The 21,588-nt window shown below is 45.0% G+C and overlaps 1 protein-coding gene across 1 annotated transcript in view; it reads left to right on the top strand.

Annotated features, from left to right (window-relative positions):
• Dock2 (dedicator of cytokinesis 2) overlaps positions 1-21,588 on the top strand; it is a 416,864-nt gene that overhangs the window by 326,411 nt on the left and 68,865 nt on the right. Inside the window, exons 28-32 of the mRNA XM_031350584.1 lie at positions 1,750-1,848; positions 4,149-4,243; positions 14,279-14,357; positions 21,160-21,260; positions 21,351-21,409. Coding sequence (XP_031206444.1) covers positions 1,750-1,848; positions 4,149-4,243; positions 14,279-14,357; positions 21,160-21,260; positions 21,351-21,409 — 433 coding nt within the window. The remainder of the gene's footprint in view (positions 1-1,749; positions 1,849-4,148; positions 4,244-14,278; positions 14,358-21,159; positions 21,261-21,350; positions 21,410-21,588) is intronic.

Here is a 21,588-nt window from a genome sequence, read left to right as displayed (position 1 = left end):
GAGTTGACAAATTTTACAAACTCAATTACTACCCCCGCTGGAGGTCTATCCAGGAAGTAACAAGCGGGCGGAACCCCCAAGGCTTTGGATTGCTATGCACAAAGTGACTAGAAGCCCTGAAAGTCTAAGCTTGCTGCTTTGGGCCAGATGTACATGTTTCCTAAACATGGGGTGGGTTTAGCGGTCCCTGACTTCTATGCAGGTGACCTGCTTAGTCATAGAGTTCATTCTTTTAAAAGGCCACTCAAAATTATCAATAATAGTTTTAAGTGAGGACCCTACATCTGTGCCTCATTTTGTTCTCTAGCTGGCCCTGCTGACTGAGAAGGCAAGGCACCTGTAACTTCCTAATTGAAAAGCACCAAGACACAAATGAAAGCCTGTACCTATGTAAGCCACTTTGGCAAATGAGAGCATAAGACACCTAAGAGACCTACTGAGGAATGCAGAGGGCGCTTCCTAGGGGTTATTAGCAGCATCCATCACTAGAGCAGATCTACAGGCTGGCTATATACAGACTACATGCATGCATGCACATTCCATATTTTTAACAACACCAAAAAATTTTAAACAAAGGCTACAGTCTGTCACACACACACACACACACACACACACACACACACACACTCAGGTATCACATACCTTTATTTTTCAAACGTGAAACTTCCAAGCCTATCTTCAGCAGTGGGAGTCCCTGGACACTCCCTGTATTCCACCAGTATCCAGGCAACCTTCAAAAAAATCTGGCCTGGCCTGGTCCACAATGAGACCTCCTCTGGTCAAGATGGTAGTCCCTCTAGGATCTTACAGGAAACCGTTGAGAACATCATCTCAGCCCTGCTTGATTAGTGGCCAGTGCTTTCTTTACCAGATTCCAGAATATATCCCCTCAAGTACTGCCTCTGTATACCAGCATGCCCCAGCACAGACAGTTAACACCCCGGGAGGGAGAACACAGGAGAGTCTGAGTGATGCCTCTGGTTCATACCCAGCTATAACTCATGCTTCTCCACTCCCATGGTTCCTTCAAGACCCGCCTCCTCCTCAGGTCTCTACCTTGATTTCCCTCTTGTCTGACTCCTTTCCTCATGGACATTAATCATGCTTTCCCAACTAAATAATAAACTCATGAAGAGCAAAGGTTGTCTCTCTGCATCTCCTTCATCTTCTTTATCCCTAACAAATGCCAATCCTGGTAGGTATTAGGTTCTCTCATGGCTGATTGATTCATGGTGATCCAGTAACTGACCTCTCTGCAGAGACTCGCAATGCACTTAAAGGTGCTGTTGGAGCCATTGACCTTTCCAGGAATTCCTCTGGGAGTGGATATGGGCACAGATGAGACTATGGGGATTCACACAGACAAAATTAATAACCAGAAAATGAAACCGACTGCCCCTGAGGATCGTGGCTTCCGTAGGCTGAGTCTCCCAGCATCTGCAGAGTGCTGTTTCTAAGGTGCGAGCAGCACAGAGGTGGGATGAGGCGCTGGGTCTGCTCTTAGTTTTGTATCTGGAGTACTTAGCACAGCTACAGGCACATAATGGGTGTTTAATGCTTTTTAAATGAATTAGAGGCAAGGACATTTCCTCTTAGGGAGTTGTTTTACATGCCAGTGAGAGGAGATGCGTCACTGCTGGGTGGTCCTTTATCAGTGCCTGGGGTGGCTGTATGTTTTCAAGTTTGAGGTCAAGGAGGCAGAAAGGACAAATTTCAGCACCATTATATTTTTATCATTATGTTTTGTAGAGTCACTTTGTGGCGTGTATGACAGCCATCTTAGACCAGATGGGCGACCAACACTATTCCATTTACATTGAGACATTCAAGACCAGCTCAGACCTTGTGGTAAGTCTGCAGGACATGGCAGGGGGTTGAGGGAGGCAAGAAATGGAGAAGAGAGCCATGGCATACCGAGCTCTTCTTCCCAAGGGTTTGGGGCAAGAAGGAAGATCTCAAGCATGTGTGTTGCAGATTATGATGTATCTGTTTGATGCCATTTCTTGTATAACTCATTTCTAGAATATATTTCTCCAGTCTATTAGAGTTGTGTGCTATGGCTCCCACACCTAGATTCCCATTAGCAAACAAACATTTGTTAATGAATCATGAGTGCTCTGGAGCTCAAGAGCCAAGGTGTCAGAGGCAGAATATTTTAGATTGGAATCCTAGCTAAGCCCCCGTGTGACCACAGGCAAGCTAACGTCTCTTAAGCATCAGGTGTTTTGTTTTTCCAATCCGTGAACTAGGGATGACACGATCTATGTCACAGGCTTTGAATCCTAAGTGTAACAGTGAGCACTCAGGAATGGCAGCTGTCACTAGGCTGTAGCAAGTGTACAGAGAGAGCTGGCTCCTGAGCCCAACTCACCTCTCAGGACTCATCTGTTCCACCCACCACCAGCACCAGGGAGAAGTCGCAAGCTTGGCTCTATGCCAAGAGTCTAGTACCTAGGAAGTGCTTGATACCTTGTGCTAACCTTGTGGGGTAGATATTACCCCGTTCTGATGTGGAAGCTTGGACCTTAAACCACAAAGGTGATTTTTTTTTCTAGAAGCAAAATTTGCTAGAAATAAGCCAATACCATTTCCAGACTTTCCCAGTTTAGCTTAAAGCACTGTTTTTGAAATTATATTCTGCATAATGCCCTCTCTACCCTTCCATAAACACACATACACACATCACACCACACATAAACACAAACACATCACACATATATATATACCATGACACTCCAGCATGTACACACATGTACACACACACAAGCACACGCCACACATACGCTGAACATATACACCATATCACACACACTCACACACACACAATTGCATACACACTCACAACACCCTCACACACACAATTACACACACACCAGCACACTCACACTCACACATGTACACATGTATGTACACACAAGCACACACCACAAAGACACCACACATATACACCATACCACATACACTCACACACAGTTGCACACACTCATTCACATAAAGAATTGCACACACCCACACACAATTGCATACATACTAATAGCATACTCACAATTGCACATACTCACACATAATTGCACACACACTCATGCACACAATTGTACACACTCACATACAATTGCACACACACTCACAGCACACTCACACACAATTTCACACACAGCACACTCACACACATAATTAAACACACTCACAGAACACTCACACTCAAACAGGTGCATTCATATACACACACAAACACACACCAAAACAGCTAACCTGCCTTTATCTGTATCATACAATGGGTTTTAGGTGAGATTTTCTCTGAGCAGAGGCTGCAACGAACATGACTTGACAAGCACTGTTTAGGGAAAGAACTGTGGCTGGGTGGGTTCACTCTGGGCTCAAAGTTTTACCTAAATCACCTGGGGGATTCGGCTTCATTACCTGTAGTTCGAAATGCTCTTGGTACCAGTGGTTCTTGACTTTCTGTCCGGATCTGTACTGAATTTATTTTCTCTAAAGATAAAGATGAAGGTTAGCCTACTGCAGAACTTGCTGGAGAATGTTTAAATTCACTTTGAACCTCTTTAAAAGAGAGGAAGACCCTTGGTACCTCCCTTCTTTATGAGTTTATATGTTCATGTGACATCTGGAGTAGCTGTGCCTATACATTGCTAATTAGATGTTCATTTAAATAATAGTGTATTTGCTCAGTGATCTGAGACCATTCTATATAGTATGGATTATTTACCTCTCAAATACATATCTGGGAAGATGATTACAAAATCATCAGCAAATACATTTACTTCTTTATTCTTAATGACAGAGCCAATACTGCTTTATTTGCAGAGAGCATTTTTAGTCATTGTTCATATTCCGCTTGTACCTGTGAGGCAGAACCTTGGTAGCTGACTTATAAATTTCCATTTCTAACTCATTGTTATGATGACTTTGAATTCCTTGGCAAAATCCTGGGCCCCTTTCCAATCCTGACCCTCTAAAAGAAGATGAAGATATCCATTCACCACCAACAATATCTAGACACGCGAGGTCGGTCCTTGTGACTTGGAGTGACAGGACACGCGAGGTCGGTCCTTGTGACTTGGAGTGACAGGACACGCGAGGTCGGTCCTTGTGACTTGGAGTGACAGGTCTGTTTGGCACTTCTCTAGGACTTCTTGATGGAAACTTTCATCATGTTCAAGGACCTCATTGGGAAGAACGTGTATCCTGGGGACTGGATGGCCATGAGCATGGTCCAGAACAGGTGAGCTGCCCAGTGCCTCCAGAACACCGCCTCATGGGCTCACCATTTATTTTAAAGAACACTAGCTATCGAAGGAAGAGAAGAGATTAAAATGTTAACAGGCCCTTCCTTTCTATGCTTAAACATAAGGAAGAAAGGGTTCACCAATTCTGAAGCCACTCTAAATAGCCACAAACCTTCTCTGTCTATGATAGGATGATAGAATGTTTTCTGGGTCATATATTAGGTAAGTGTCCAAAGCACTGGGTTAAAATTTTTAAAGGTTTCCACATTACAAGACTGGGGGTGAGGGGGAAGTGCTTTCAATATGCAAATATGATTTTCTACACTGAAGAAATAGGGGGAGCCTTTGGGACAGTGTAGGGTGTAACTTATACATTTCTTGTTTATTTATATAATATCTAATCATGTCTCACAGAATATCAATGTAACCCAAGGATAATTCAGACCCCACATGAGCAACCACAAACTGAGATAAATAATTACAAATGATTCCAACCTTCATGATTGTGTCTCTAATACCATCTTGGCAAGGTACATACAAGTCTCATGACTCAGCCATTCTAATAATCCCTTCCTCTACTCCCCTGTCCCCCAATGTCTTTTGTATGCTGTAGTTCCCCTGATCTGTCTCAGGATCCTGTTCTCAAGTCCCATCTATGTCCTCTCTTGAGCAAGGCCTTCTTGGCTGCTCCCTTTCTTTCTCTTCCCCTTTCCTATGACTATTTATATTTATTTCATGTCTGTACCATAGAAAGCCCTTCTTCTCAAAGGGGTTTCTAGTTTTATCTCCCTGTACCTACCACCTCTGTTCTTAATTACACAGGCCAAGTATTGGCTGACAAAAGCAGGAATGTCCCCAGAGAGTGTCAGAGAAGAAAAAACAGAATATTCTTGAGTGAAAGGACTGTAGGAAAGACTATGCACATTTACATATTAATGATTTTGTCATTGCATAAGGTCTGAGATCTGTCTCTTGCATGCTAAGAGCTAATTGCAATACCTGCTGATCTCTGGAAAATTGTTCTTCCAGTCCCTGGATACCCAAGTGCCCACCATGTGATAGACACCTGGCTACTGTACTCTTGGACTAGCTTTAGAAGTGCAGGAGGGGAGAAGGAATTGGTGAAGGTAGAAGCCATCTGTCTACACATCTCTGCTTATTGTAGAAAGAGGGAGTGCTTCTTAGCAACACCGTGTCAGGGAGCATCCCATCCTAGCCTAGGCTCACTCTGTCTGGTTCACATCTCACATGCTGAAGGCTGCCTTTGCAATGACTAACATGCTGGTGCTGATTCTCCTAGGCACACTGTGGGTCAGAAGTAGACTCTTCCCTGGTCTTGTGTCCTGCCAACTTTCTGAGCATGAGCCCTGTGGAGGAGCATAGACGCTCATACTTGGAAGGGCCCTGTGCTTGGTTCAATGCTCATGTGCTACCATCTGTTGACTCATAATAATTTTTAGACAATGGGACCCTTGTTTTCAGTTTGTTCTGGCTCCATAAGTTGTCTAGCTGCTCAGATGTCAATGGTCAGCCATCTTGGATTGAGGTAGAAGCTATCTGCAACTCTGAACATGGTCCTTCACTGTGTGCCAGAAGATAGATAGTCTGTCAAGTTATATGAAGCATCCAGGGGATAGTACAGGGTCATTTGCATTTGGGATATATCCAACTTCTCTTGTTGTCTATTTCCCTATATGCTTCAGATAACTTAAAAACCTTAGAGGTCTCATTTTATGCTCTGCTGTATCCAGTTGTTCAAGTGAAGGTGGAAGAAACCGGCGCCTCTCCCTCTGACTTGTCTCTGTTAGCTTCATTCTCAAACAGGCATTCCATTTAGAGGGAATACACTCTACAGGTTGCAAGCATATCTATTTAATTTTATTATGATATGGGTATTTGGTTTAAATGTATGCTGGTGAGCCACTCGAGTACCTGATGCCTGTAGAAACCAGAAAGAGGCATCAGATCCAGGGACAGTTGTGAGCTGCTGAGTGGGAGCTGAGACTGGAAGCAGAGTCCTCTGGTAGAGCAGCTAATACTCTGAAGAGCTGAGCCATCTCTATAGCCCTCAAAAATGTATTTTATTGAAAGAAAGAGGGGAAAGAAAAACCTTCCAGGAAAACCTGCTGAAAGAAGTTTTTTTTTTTTTTTTTTTTTTTTTTTTTTTCCAGTCAGTGCAGTGTAATTCCCAAGGCTAATCTTCAAAGTCTGGTATGGGCTACATGTTCATCCGTAAACCTCTGGTGGCAGAAAAATAAAAGGCATTTTTAAGTCAAGCTTTGATCTTATGATCTGCCTTCTGAACTGGAGGTAGTGTGGTCAATTCTACCCAAACAACAGGGATCCAGGAGAGTAATGGAGAAGGCAGTTCTCCAAAGACTAACCCAGAGTTGCTGTTAGGTAGGACGGCAACATGACTAGCAGGAAAAAGAACAGAGAGCACGAGCTAATGCAAAGCCAGGGCTGGACTTCCTCAGGCATGTTTCCCCTTTTGGAGCTGTGTACCAGGCATTTTGGGAGAAGTCCTTAGTGATCTGGGCAAGGAGGTATTGGAACAGGCTCCAGAGATGTTGCCCATTCTAGTTCCATTCCAATTGCTGTGATAAAATACTCTGAAATAAAAAAGCAACTTTAATCGAGGAATCATTTTTATTGGGCTTAAAGTTCCAGGTTCTCGTTTGTTATTCTAGGGAAGGCAAAGGCAGGAACTTAAAGCAGCTCTATATATCCAGTCAACAGCAGGTAGAGAAGGAATGTGTGTATGCCTGTGCCTAGCCACCGTTTCCCCACTCCTATACAAGTCCAGACTACCAAGCCTAGGGAATGGTGCTGCTCACGTTCAGGGAGCCTAGGGAATGGTGCTGCTCACGTTCAGGGAGCCTAGGGAATGGTGCTGCTCACGGTCAGGGTGCCTAGGCTTTCCGCCTCAGTGAACCCAATTAGGAAAGTTCCTCAGAGATTTGCCCACAATCCAACCTGATCTAGACAATCCCTGCCTGAGACTCTCTTCCCACATAATGCTCCACTTGTGTCAAGTAGACAAATAAAATGATCCTTCTGTCTCTATACCTAGAAAATGGAAGCCAGGGAACTGAAGAAAGTAGAATTGCTTTCTAAATAAAAGCAGTTACTGCTCTGATCAGTGAAATACATGTCTTCATATTTCTTTTAAACTTGGGTTCGAGAGTACAGCATGGACCGCCTGTAGCCCAGGTTGACCTTGAACTCAGGAAGCAGTTAAAGAGGAAGATTTTTAATTCATGATCCTCCAGCCTCGACCCTCCGAGTCCTAGGATTACAGACCTGCACAACCACAGCCCACTGATACCCTTGCCTTTTCAGAGATTCATTCAGCTGGAGTGTCAGTTTCCGAATCTCTGGAGAGAGGATGACCACAGTCCATCTTAGAGGATTTTGCATTTCTTGTTTCGGATGGATAGAGTTGTTCCTCAGTCCCACACTGATAACGAGTCAGACTTCAGTGAGCAGGGCATTGGTATCACTAGGTGATTACCAACTGGGTCTTAGGTTAGAGAAGTGCCTGCTAATGTCACCCCCCCCCCCAACAATGGCTGTTCTTTTGTCCTTGCAGGAGAATAGCATAGTCTATAGGTTTCTTTTATATTCTGGCTACAAGTATATTTCCTCCACTTAATGGAGTTCATGAGAGTGGCTCATGACATCTAAGTTTTGTGTGTTATTTTGTAGCTGATATTTGTTAAGCATCTAGATCAGTCCACTGTTACAAATGCTTTGTGTGTGTTAGCTTCCCTGCCCCTCACAACAACCTTGTGAGGTGGAACCACAACCATTTGCATTTTACAAATGACACAGCTGACTGACTTACTCATGACTGACTTACTCATCACTGCAATGCCAGTAAGAAAGAGAGACACCATTCAACCTGAGCCAAGTTCTGAGCCCAGGCTTCATCACCCTGCGTACCAGAGACATTTGTCTGAAAAGCCTTGAACAGACATCCAGACAGCAGCCCTGAAGGGAAGACAGGCTGCCAAGGCCTTGCAGCTAGTTTGCAGAGTCTACACAAACAGAACGTGCACCATGATTTATCGTGGAACACTCATCTAAAATACCATTTCCTCTTTCCCAGAAAGAAACAATCCACATACAATGAAGCTCATCTCTAAATTAGCCTGTATTATAAGTAATTAACTTTTCTTCCCTTATCTTCCTCGCTCTTTTCCTCTCTCTAATCTTTTCTTTATTTTTATCTCTTTCCTCTATTGTCTATATTACTGTAATTAATCTATTACCACCTCTGATTTATGCGTGTATATGTGCATCAGTCATCTATTACCTGTGTTTCTGTTCATTGGTGGAGTGGGCAGAGTCTTCTGGCTTTAAATGTCTCCCCAGCTGAGGGCTGTTTACCTATGCAAAGGTGATGGCGCGTCTACTGTAAGAAACATTTTCCACTAGATGTTTTTCTTTTTGGTAAGATGCAGCATTCAGCATGATCTGATTTACATGGCATGTTTAAATTTTAAATAATCAAATTCTTCATAATGTTGTAAATTAACACAATTATGCTAGGAAACCTCTAGCTCTTCCTTCTTGCATCTGTGCCTCCATGAAGAATCATAGCACTTCAAGGGGAGTCAGGGATTTAAACACATCTCTACGGCTGCTCTTAAAACAGTCAGTCGACTTTATTGAGTGTCTAAGGCTCTAGGGAGGGCACAGATCCATGCAAGCTCCCATCCTGAAGGCTTCCTTCTAGTAATGGAACTAATAAGTTTGACCAGAAATATTTCCAAGTCCCACAGTGACACTCATGAAAGCAGAACCCAGAGATAGCATGAAGATGTTCTAACCATCGAGAGTTGAATCTCCTTTGAGGCTCATGTAGCTGACATCCTGCATACGTATTTACACTACAATTCATAACAGTAGACACTGAAATAATTTTGTGAGCTGGGGTCACCATAACATGAAGAACCTATATTAAAGGGTTGCAGCATTTGGAAGGTTGAAAACCACTCTAGTAGCTGATGACTTCCTGGGTTCAAATCCTGTTCCCTTCATTAGTTATTGACCTTGAGGAAGTTACTTAGCTGCTCTGGACTCAGTTTCCCTCACTGTAAAACGGGACTAGCAATAGTCCCCAATTACAGCGGATGGTGGCATTTATGTGGCTGAAACAAAAGAATAACTGGTATCATGTAGTTAGAACAGTGTTGTTAACACATAGAAAGAATTTCGTAACTATTGTTTTTATCTTCACATTCTTGTCACTGGGCATGTGTCACGAGGTGTGTCTGGAGAAGAGAGGACAAAGGACAGCTTGTGGGAAGCAGTTCCTCCTTCCACCACGTGGGTCTTAGGGAGCAAACTCAGCTTGTCAGGCTTAGTTACAAATACCTTTGTCAGCTGAGCCTTCTTGCCGGCCCATGATTTGTTTACCTCACACAACACAACTAATGTTGAAGTGCAGTAGGATTCCCAATTTGATCAGCCTGCTGCACCCTCAGGGGAGTGTGGAAGGCACTTCAGGTGAGCTGTGCCCTGACAAGCTGGCATATGCTGCTTCTCCTTAACCTCTTGATTACATGAACCGTGGAGTGTTGGGGTGATAGGAGCAGTTTAAAGGTTCAGGGAGAATGCACGTGCTTGGCTCAAGGGAAGAATAAGAGCTCTGCAGCCAAAGTGTATCTGCTGTCTGTCCTTAAGTTTTGACCGTAGACTCAGATATACCCTAGGAGCTACAGGGCCAAGACTGGGCTTTACAGGAGCCTCTGAACCCTTGAATGATACTTGCAAGAGGGTCTTTGCCAGGCAGTAGTGGCGCACAGCTTTAATCCCAGCACTTGGGAGGCAGAGGCAGGCAGATTTCTGAGTTCAAGGCCAGCTTGGTCTACAGAGTGAGTTCCAGGACAGCCAGAGAAACCCTGTCTCGAAAACAAAACAAAACAAAACAAAACAAACAAAAGGGTCCTCACTCCCTTTTCTGCTTTTATTCATGTCATCCAACTTGATATTTTGGCATGGCACTGTGATGTCATAACAGAGTACTTCCAGCCTCAGTTTCCCTATCACTGAAGGTGGTGGCAGCTGAAAAATGGAAGAACAATGACTAAAATTTACTGAGGCTACTCGTGTGCACGGGACCCTCATTCCTAGATTGCATCTTCATGTGTATCCACACTTGGTTCCTCTTTTATAGAAGATGCCAGTGAGATGCTGGGGAGGTAAAGGTCATAGCTCAGAAGGATAGAGCATTGACTAGGCAAAGCTTGCTGCAACCCTTGTAGGAACCCCATGTACTAGCCTGGTGCAGAGTGGACACTCTGGCCCATATATATATATATATATGCTAACACACTGTGGATAAAAAGGGTTAGGTTGAGATTTGAAAATGAACTTTGTTTTAAACAACTTATGTTCATTGTTGAGAGCAACAGAGAGTTCTTATTCCTATCCACTTCAGAACAATTTTTTTAAAAAAAGAAAACCAAGAAGAATTAAAAAAAAAGCCGTACACTTCCTATCTTAAACACAACACAGAGTTAAGTGGGGTTCTTAAATTCAGCTTGGGGCTTTCAGAGAAGCCAGGAGGAGGTGGCACACCTGCCTCTCTCCACCACCAGCACATGGCTGATTAGTTTCCAGTCACCAGCCCTGCCTCTGGGAGCCCCAGACAGGTTTAAACTGACAACCTCAATAATGTCTATTCTGGAGTTACTGATAGCTTTGTTGCTAGCAAGAGTGTATAAAGCCCTCATTTGGGTATCACATTTCAGCTCCTGAGATGTTTGTACACAACGTGACAGCCACTCAATGTGCTTCCATCTAGAGAATCAGATAACTAATCTTTAAGGAGAAAATATAGATGTTGTTTCAAAGGCATCTTAGCAAATGGCAAAAAGCAAAACCAAAGAAATCCTGTTCTTTGACAGCCCGATAGGGTGGTGGATTTTGTGGGATTTTCCATTCCGACTGCTATGTGGTCCTGCCTGCTCCAACCTGGCTGCTAGGTGTTCCTTGCTTGCTGTTTGTCTGATCATCTATTGGCATCTAGTCTTATAACGACAATTGGGCGGCCTGAAGGATCCAAGGGATTCTCCGATGACCACTGTGCAAACTGCAGGCTCTGAATTGGGCACTGAGCTCAGTACTCACCCTGCCGGATTCCCTGTAGCAATTCCAGGAAATGGCTCCCTCACCACTGGGTAGCAGGGAGGAACCTGAGACTTCAAAAGGATAGTAAGAGACCCAAATCCACAGAGCTGGGAAGTGGTGAAGTCAAAAATAACATTTGGGAGTGTGGGCATGTTCCAAACTCTGTTATCCCAACACTAGAATCAGCTGGGCTCCTCCTACCTTCTCTCCCCAGCAAGCAACATGTAAGTATTTAATGAACTACCACTGCAGCCATATTATCAAGCAGCACTCCACCAAAAACAACCAACCAACCAACCAACCAACCAACCAACCAACCAACCAACGAACCAGCCAGGCAGCCAGCCTGCCAGCCCACCAACCAACCAACCAACCAACCAACGAACCAGCCAGGCAGCCAGCCAGCCAGCCCACCAACCAACCAGCCAACCAACCAACCAACAACAACAAGAACAAAACCCTCTAGTACCTACCATGTTCAGCCCAGCCCAAATATGGCAGTAGTGCTAATGTGCAGGCCCCATATGTCCTGAGAGCTTCCTCTTTTATTTTATGGGATTTCTCTGGCTGCAGGGTACTCCATCCATCTGTAGGAGGGGGGTGGGGGTGAATGCACTGTTACCTTGGAATAAGTGGTCCAGGAACACATTCTAACCACTGAGGGGTGGTGAGCGTGGTATTAATAGCCCAGCTTATTTGTCTCCAAGGAGGGGACACTTCTGATGTGCAAATGTGTTGTGTAAGGTCTCTTAGTGGCTCCCAGGCATAATGGAGCTCAAGTTATTACCTACACTCATCAGCACTTCCTTTATTGGCCTTCTCCGGTACCTCAGGCTGGCTGTATTTCCCTGGACCAGCCACTCAGGGGATAAGAAGATATTGATTGCCTGCTGCTCATTAGGAATGGTGGGACCAAGGTGGCAGAGTGTTTACCTAGCATGCAGTGGAGTCTAAGATCAGTCTGCAGCATTAGAGGAAGGAAGGCCAAATCACAAGCATAGGCATATAAGGGGGACTTGGCCACATCTTAGGTGGAAGGCAGCTGCAAAACTCGAGTCGTGATTATGGCTTTGTCCCCATCTGTAGCAGTGGAGTGAAGTGAAGTAGGTGGCTCTAGATTTATCCTGAAAGCAATGCTAAGAGGATGTACTGACAGGCTGAGTGTTGGGTGTGGGACAAAGAAAAGGCCAAGGTTATCAGAGTTGAGTTGTTTTCCTCCTTGGGAGCAACTGCAAGGGTGCCGCTCTTCATTTGTGTGGGGGGAAAAATACCAAGAGAAGCGGGCATGTGGACATTTGAGAGTTAGCTTTGGTATGAAGAGCAGAGAGCTTGGATCCAAGCTGGAGCTCATGAGAGGCCTAGGATGAAGATACAACTAGGAAAGCCAGCACTTGATTATGCGATGTTCCTACTCTCTAGGGAAGTGTAGTCTGATGCAGGAAACAGTGTGCCATTCACTGTCCTCCAGGAACACCCTTAGGGTCCTACCCGTGAGTGGATCATGGCCTAAATCAGACGTTTGAGTACATGGAGACAACTAAGATGTCAAATGTGCTAAGAGTAGAAAAAGTATCCCCAAAGAGTGAGAAAGTGGGCAGTGGCCTATTACATAGGAGAATAATCCAAGGTTCTAAGAAGTAGGGGGCTCTGGGTGTTTTCAACCTGCATCCCTGGGCCTCATGTGTCCCAGGACTGCTCTGAATGTGGCCTAGCACACCTATAGAGGACAAAATCACACGACAATGTCCAGAGGTTGGACAAGACATGCTCAAGTCTGCACCAGGAAAGCATAATTTTGACGTAGAAGAACTGGGACAGGCTATAAAATGAAAACATGTCACTAAGTGCAAAGATGTAACCTGAATTGCAGGGTAAGAGTGGAAACCAGGTGTAGAAAGGAAGATCAGGCCAAAGCACGCAGGGCATTGCATGTAAAGAGAGAGCTCCACTTGTCCATGAGCAGTGGAAGAGCCATGGAGGTCAGGAACAGCCATGGTTGGGCTGTCCCTGAGAATGGCATGACAAGAGAAGAGGGCTGTGGGAACAGTCAGTGGGGGCTCATGGACAAAAACAAACAAACAAACAAACAAACAAGCAAACAAAAATGGGGTGATCAGAGAGTCATGGAGAGTGCACCTTGACAGCCTGGTACCAAAAACGTGAAATGCAAATGATATTTGGTTAGCAGTGGGTCTCGGATGAAGGACTGTCAAGGAGGTACTTGAAGGAAGTGCACAGGGTATGGAAGAGTGATCACAGGAACACTATCTATTATGTGGAAAAACAAAGCCAAGAAACCACAAAATGGCCCATCAATAAGAAACTGATTAAATAAACAGTGATACGGCCATAGAGTGGAATGCTCTTTGGTGATTAAAAAAGATGATGTGTAGCTGCACTCATTGATGTGAAAGGAGTCCACGATTTATTATTGAGTAAAATCAGCAAGCTATGAAACTACATTCACCGTGTAATACCATTTATCAAAATGACACCCTAAAAATGTCATTTGTATAGACGCTTCTAAGGAGACCTTTGAAGTGATGTTCATCCACATGTTGACAGTAGCCTTCTCCAGGAGAGAGGATCATAGAGAATATTGGCTGTTGTTTAGATGAGGGGATGTTCTTTCTTTATATCATTTCTGGACAGCATGGATTATTCAGCCACAAGCTTCTAATCATTTGAATGTAAGACAATATAAATTCCTAAAAAGTCAAATAGACAGTTCTTGAATTCTAGCGAGGCAACCTCAGCCCCTACATTGACCTGCATTAGTCCCCATCTGAAGATCAGCCCACTCTGGAAGAATGTGAGGAGATTTTAGTCTGTCAGGAAGAGGAAAGAGAAAGGATGCTCAGGTGGTCCAGTAACCGTATTCCCTCTTCCAGGGTCTTCCTGAGAGCTATCAACAAGTTTGCAGAAACCATGAACCAGAAGTTTCTAGAACACACAAGCTTTGAGTTCCAGGTGAGTGTGAAGCACTGGAGTTGCCCAGGGCTACCCTGGCACATTGGGCTGGTTGCTTCATCCTCCACCATCTCCACTGGCAAGGACATAGAGGCTGTAGGTGTCTGAACACATGCGTAAGGGAAGCGGGGAGAGGACAGAAGATATCCCATCTGACTGGGATGCACACCACTTCCTAACTGTAGAACAGGTGCTGCTGTTGCCTTTCAAAAGTGCAACATTTTCTTAGTATTTTGTTCGCTGGTTCCTAGGAGCAGCCAGTCACAGACACTAAAGTATAAAGCTTTCAAGTTTATCTCTGTGACTTCCCAATTTCTCCAAAAGCCATTTTGGCGTGTGTGCTCAGTCAAGATTCAGGGCCTCTGAGACATTAGGGCAGGGGTGGGGCTGTGTCCCTGAGGTACGTAGAGTGATGTCCTTAGTCGGGCCGGTAAAGAACATGTCCTTCAAAGCCTGACTTCTGGAAAGTCTTTATTACTGCCCATGACTGCAGGAGTGAGAGAGAAGAAACTGTAACCCTAGTCTGAGATGACTCCCTCCAGGGAAGCCCTCAACCCTTAGAGCCTCTGGTAACAGAGAGTCAGGCAATAGAAGTCACCTAGAGCAGTAACTCGGGGACATGCTGTTCCTGCCTGCTCATCTGAGATGCTGTGTTTCCATCAGCCTGACCCCTCCAGCTTGGCAGCTTGGGCAAGGGTGTCATCGCACCAGAGTGGTAACAATTGTAAAATGCTAACTGTTCTCCCCCCTCAGGAGGCTTTGCCAGCCCAGGAGCATGCTGGGAAAACTTACCAGTCAGCTGCTATTGGAATAGTTCCTCTTTACAGAGTCTGCCTTGCCTGACCTGAGTCCTCTCTGGGATTTGTCCAGTGACCCTATGGTCACTGGCCACATCTAGGCCTCTTGACGTTTCTTTAGGTACTATCTGTCACTTGAAATCATCACTCTTGCTCCTCCGATCCTGTTCACTTTTTCTTCCCTTCTGGTAAAACATGACTATACAAGAGTAAAAAGCCTTGTGCTCATAGCCTCTCTCTGCTCTGTGCCTGGTGAACAATGTCCCCTGAGGAAGGTGACACCTGGGCTGAGACCCATGTCATGCACCTTGCTGGAAAGATGGGTTGAGATATCTTTGTTGGTTTTGAAGAATGAACATCTTCTCTGAATGAGGTTCTTGATCTCACCCATGACCTTTGCATTCAGATCTGGGAACAGAAGTGACCAATGTTCATGATGACAGGAGTAGCTGCCATAGTTTATATGCCGGCTCATAAGAAATCACTGTCACAGACGTTCAGCTAACTTGCAAGTTAGATTCCACTGCTATCTAGCTTCTTCTCTGAAAATGCAGGAATAAGACCCAGAATCCATGCACAGAAAGCCTGACATCAACACCTTAATGCTTTGGGGACTAAAAACTTCACTGGCTGATACAGGCCACATAGGACCATTGCCACACTCTAGATTCAGAGTGTCACTATGGCCTTAGCTTTCTCTCCAGATGACATATCTTTCCCAGGGCAACCAAACATGTCAAGCTGGCTGTTTAAAACCAAGAGAAAGGTTTCATTTCCCACACAGATGCCTACAGTCTCTACTTGTTCCAAGCCTGTTCAGAGAAATGTCCATGGTGTTTGAAGGGACAGCTTGAAACAACATACCTGGGGGGCCAGAGGGTCAGTGTGTGACCATAAAAGGCCAGCTGGTTTGTCATTTTCTCTGATGTCAGCAGTTCCAGCCTCAGGACCTGCTGTTCTGACTGTCACTCTCCTCCTTGGTCTTAGGGAGGCTCTTTCCCAAGACAGGGTCAGCTCCAGTCCTCTAGACCATTGTTTTTGGTTTCATAAAACTTTCTGGAAGACATTTTATATATGCAACATACCTAGGAAAGGGACTTGACATATGTGCAAAGGTTTAACTTATAAATTGTGTGGTTCTGGGTAAAGTACTTCACTGTTCTGTGCCTCGGTTTCTTCAATGTTAAATGAAGATGCCATTAGTGGATCTCTCTTTAAGCAGCTATAAGGTTTAGGTAAATTGATTCACATAGCTCACTTAGAATGGTCCTGGCAACAAAACAGCCATTTGATAGATGTTACCTTATTAGCATCATTTTGATGATGGTGATGATGATAATGCTGCTGCTGCTGGTAGTGGTGGTGATGATGCTGTTGGTGGTGGTGGTGATGATGTTGTTGTTGGTGATGATGTTGTTGTTGGTGGTGGTGGTGATGCTGTTGGTGGTGGTGGTGGTGATGATGTTGTTGGTGATGATGTTGTTGTTGGTGGTGGTGATGCTGTTGGTGGTGGTGGTGATGATGTTGTTGGTGGTGATGATGTTGTTGTTGGTGGTGGTGGTGATGCTGTTGGTGGTGGTGATGATGTTGTTGTTGGTGGTGGTGATGATGTTGGTGGTGGTGATGATGTTGTTGGTGGTGGTGGTGATGCTGTTGGTGGTGGTGGTGGTGATGTTGTTGGTGGTGATGATGTTGTTGTTGGTGGTGGTGGTGATGCTGTTGGTGGTGGTGATGATGTTGTTGGTGGTGGTGGTGATGATGTTGGTGGTGGTGATGATGTTGTTGTTGGTGGTGGTGATGCTGTTGGTGGTGGTGGTGGTGATGTTGTTGTTGGTGATGATGTTGTTGTTGTTGGTGGTGGTGATGCTGTTGGTGGTGGTGGTGATGATGTTGTTGGTGGTGATGTTGTTGTTGGTGGTGATGTTGTTGTTGGTGGTGGTGGTGATGATGTTGTTGGTGGTGATGTTGTTGGTGGTGGTGGTGATGATGTTGTTGGTGGTGATGTTGTTGTTGGTGGTGGTGATGATGTTGGTGGTGGTGATGATGTTGTTGGTGGTGGTGGTGATGATGTTGGTGGTGGTGATGATGTTGTTGGTGGTGGTGGTGGTGATGCTGTTGGCGGTAGTGGTGGTGATGATGGTAGTGGTAGTGGTGGCAATCACGATAATGAGCATAGTGGTATTATAAGCATCAGGGCTAGGAACTCAGGTCAGTTTTTGACAGGCAAGCCAGCAGAGAAGCAGCTTTTTGATCCTCACAACATAGCCGGAGGCTGTCACACCCACAGGATTCTGTAAACTATGGAGAAGAGCTAGGAACACAGAATCAAATAATTCTTTTCTAATGAGGCTTCCACAGATATTTAGTGAAAAGTACCCCAAAACTGGGTCATTTTTCAATCTTCTCTTTGTTCCCTCATCTTTTCCTCCCCACTTTGAGAAAGGATTTGTTCTTTGTACCCTGCCTGGAACACCCTTGGCTCCTTCTTGTGGGCTCATGCATTATGCATGTGATACCAGCAGGAGCAGCCTCTATCCTGGCTCCCTCTATCCAGAGCAAGAGCAGGGGAAAGGAGATTAGCCCTAACCTCTCCTCTGAATGGTGGGGTTTGTGATTTAAAGGGCAAAAAGACAGCAGCTCTGTGAAGGCCATCCCATAGCAGCCAAGGCCTGGGCATTATAGAAATGGTGATTTCTGCTGGAAGCTAAGATCAGTGGAACTCTCTGGATGCTGGGACTCTATGCTCTTGGCTGTTTGCAAGGTCACATGGAAGAAGATCCAAATTCACCTTGGCAGGGTGAGGGTCCAGGCTCACAGACTTACATCATCTCACAGACTTACAATTCCACTACTGAGTGTAGACTCAAAAGGAAACTAGTGCCAAGGGGACATATGCATCCTTATGTTCATTGCCATGAGCCACTTTTTGATGGACATGGCATCACTCTACATGCCCACCAATAGGGTAATTCGTAAAGGGAATGTCCTATACACAATGGAATACTATTCGGCCATAGAAGATAAAAGCCTATCTTTTCCCTTAGCTTAAATAGACCCTGAGAACATCACGGTAGGTGAAATAAGCCAGATGCAGAAAGATACTCAGTTTGTGAGTTCATGTTTATGTAGAATCTCTGAAAGCCAATTTTGTGGAAGCAGTAAGCAGAATAACAATTATAATAGACCAGGGAGGGGTCAGATGGGAGATGCTGTTCAGTACACACAAACCTATAGCCATGAAGGAGGGATGCATCTAGTATCCTTCACAGTAGAAAGCCTATGCACGCACAACAATGTCTATCTTAAAGTGACTGGAAGAGAGACTTTTACTAGAGAGAACTGATGAGTGTTTAGGTGGTGGATGCATTAATTAGCCCAGGGATATACATATATCTAAACTTCCCATTGGAGCCTGTGAATTTATACCATGATGATGTATCAATTCAATTCAAAGCTTTTTGAAGCAACAGAGCTCAAGAGTTAGATCAACTTGGTTCCCAATGCCACATTCACCAGTAGGACAAAGCAGCCTCATTCTCTGTGGCCCTCAGTTTTTTTGATGTCTACATGTGGATAGAAATACAAATTTTGTTCTTTCTCAGAAGGATGTAATTTTTTATTATTTTTAAAATTATGTATATGTATGTGTCTGTGTGTATAGGTATGTGTGTGTGGTACCCACAGACTCCAGAAAAGGGCATCAGATCCGCTGGAGCTGGAGTTGTAGCCAATTGTATGTGTTCTATGGATGCTGGAAACTGAACCCAGATCCTCTGCAAGAGCAGCCCATGAGACATCATCCCAGCTTTCTGGGATTGGGGGGATTCATATGCATACACATCAAGTATGGCCCTTCACTGTGAACTCATTCCACAAATACTAGGTCAGACTTGTAGCTAAACATCATATAGATCAAGGTGATCAAGAAAATGAAGTCTTTGCCTCTCTGACCTTTACATTTAGTAGTGAAGATAGAGAGCAAATTTCTTAGTTTAAAATATGTCACGGGTGCTGGGGATAGTGTGTAATGAGGACGGATGCCAGCAGATCTGCTTCAGTGTGCAGTACTGGGTCAGGCTTCTATAGAAATGGATGTCTAGACCTGTACTGTAAGAGTCCATGGGAGTTTTCTGGTCAGGATTTCTTCATTTAGTCCTTATAACTACACCCTTTGGGGCCCATTATCCTCATTTTCCAGGTGAAGGATCCACGACTCAGACAGGTAGGAGAGCATGCTCCTGACGGTGGAGCTAGTAATTAGATTGTAACCCTGGAAAGCAATCTGACAGCATCCACAACTCAAAAACAAAAAGCAACAAACCAACCAACCTCACAAACAAACAAACAGCAAATGGCTGTACCTGTCTGTGTCCTGTGGCTCTGTGGTTCCAGCCCTAGGAATGCACACCATACATAGATAGAGGGTCTTGTGCAGAAAGTGGTCAAGGGAGGGATGAAGACCGTGCCGCTGCCGGAGAGATAGGAGTGGGACCAAGCTGTATGTCTATAAATAGGTTAAGTGTCTGTAATATGTCTATAAATGGGTAAAGCTGTGGTAACCCTGACATCAGAATACTATGCAGCAACATAGTAAAACAGAGTAAAGCGGATCTGTGTTGCTCCTGGAGAGTCACAATATAGGTGGGCAAAGAGAAAAGCAGAGGACAGCAGACGGGCTTTGTTGTCGTTGTTGAAGATGCTTTCTTTTATGTCATTCATTCATTCATTCATTCATTCACTTTACATCCTGATAGCAATCCTCCCTATACCTTCTTCCCGCTTCTCTCCTCTTCTCCTCTGAGAAAGGGGAGTCTGCCCTGAGTTTCACCTATAGGCCTATGGAAGGTATGTCTCTAAGCAGTTGTGACCTTGGCAATGGTGGCTATCTAGAGCCTGTGATGGGCCTCCATGGCAGGTTGGTCCCTCCTGCTGCAGGGTCTGTCCTTTTGTAAGTCAGGCCTCTGGCATCTTAAAACACTTTCCCTTGAGCATCCAAGTTGCCACACTGTGCTTTGGTACAAAAGGAGCAACTTGGACGCTGAAAAGAAAGCAACGAGACTGTCAAGTACTTTGAAGCTCCTACCATGGTCCGTGCCCTTGTGAGCACATTGCCTCATGTTGCCTTTACTGCAGTCCTCTGCAGTGAGTGCTGGGTTAGCCCAACTTCACAGATACGTTTGCTGAGGTTCACAGCCACTTTCTGGTCTGTGGCCCATATCAATACTGTCGTCACCATCTCACCCTTCTGCGTACTTTCTGTATGTACATGCTTTGCTCTGTACCACCAGAGCTGGGGAAGTGGTGGCTTTCACAGTCAGCAGCAGAGAACAAACTGCTAGAGGGGATGTTCCAGCCCTCTGAGTGGTTTTGGGTACACCAGTCTTTAGGTCTCATGTTCCAACTCAGAAGGTGAGATTCTACGCATCTGGGCAAACCAGAGAATTGGTACTTCTGGCATATTTCCAAGGGATGCTGCTGATGGTCCCAGAGCCAGGTTTTAAAGGCCTTCAAACAGAGGGGAAGGCAAGTGCAACGTGCTTTAAGACAGAATGGATTGTGGGCTGGCTCCTGCTGAGGTGTCAGGTGGATCAGGGAGGGTACCCTGACTTCCTGAGCAGCCTTATCGTTCAGACACCTATACTTTCCAGGCAGGAGCAGGCTCACCAGAGATCCCAGCTGGTCTGGGTCATTTGTCTTTCTGCAAAGCAAAACAACAGAAGTGCCACAGCCACAAGAATCTAGCTCTAAAATTCTCCTTGACCAAACCCGTGGTTTCTCTAGGCACTGCCAGGGCCTAGAGAAATCCGTCCATTGTCCCAGCTTTGGACAGGATGTTAATTTTGGAGCCCATGCCAGTGAGAAAATTGCAGAGCACACAATTAAACTGGTCTCGCCTCTGTCTTCTGCCGTCTTTATAAATTATTCACGTTAGCTGGCGTTTAATATGCCTTCCCCTTTTTTAGACCCTCTCCATGACTGCTCTCCTCTTTTTATTTTTTTTACAGCTGTGGAACAACTATTTTCATCTGGCAGTTGCTTTTATCACTCAGGACTCTCTGCAGCTGGAGCAGTTCACACACGCAAAGTACAACAAAATCCTGAATAAGTAGGTTGCATTCTTGGATTGTCAGAGAGCAGGGAGCTTCATGAAACATGCTGGAATAGGGTTAAAAGCCGCCATTTTTGCTCCTTGCAGGTATGGGGATATGAGACGGCTCATAGGCTTCTCCATCCGTGATATGTGGTACAAGCTTGGTGAGTAGGCACCCGTGCCCAGAAAGATGCATCTTCGTGGTCTTCCTGAAGACCAGCCCTGACCCTGTCCTTCCCAGCATATGTGAATCTGCGCCTGTGTGATGACCCAAAGGCCTATGAAGTCAAACAGGAATTTATAAGAGAGAAGGAGGCAGGGCTGGTGTGAGAACTGTTGTCAT

The sequence above is a fragment of the Mastomys coucha genome, unplaced genomic scaffold, assembly GCF_008632895.1.
Source record: "Mastomys coucha isolate ucsf_1 unplaced genomic scaffold, UCSF_Mcou_1 pScaffold5, whole genome shotgun sequence".
Classification (NCBI taxonomy): domain Eukaryota; kingdom Metazoa; phylum Chordata; class Mammalia; order Rodentia; family Muridae; genus Mastomys; species Mastomys coucha.
This window is presented reverse-complemented; position numbering and strand designations above follow the sequence as displayed.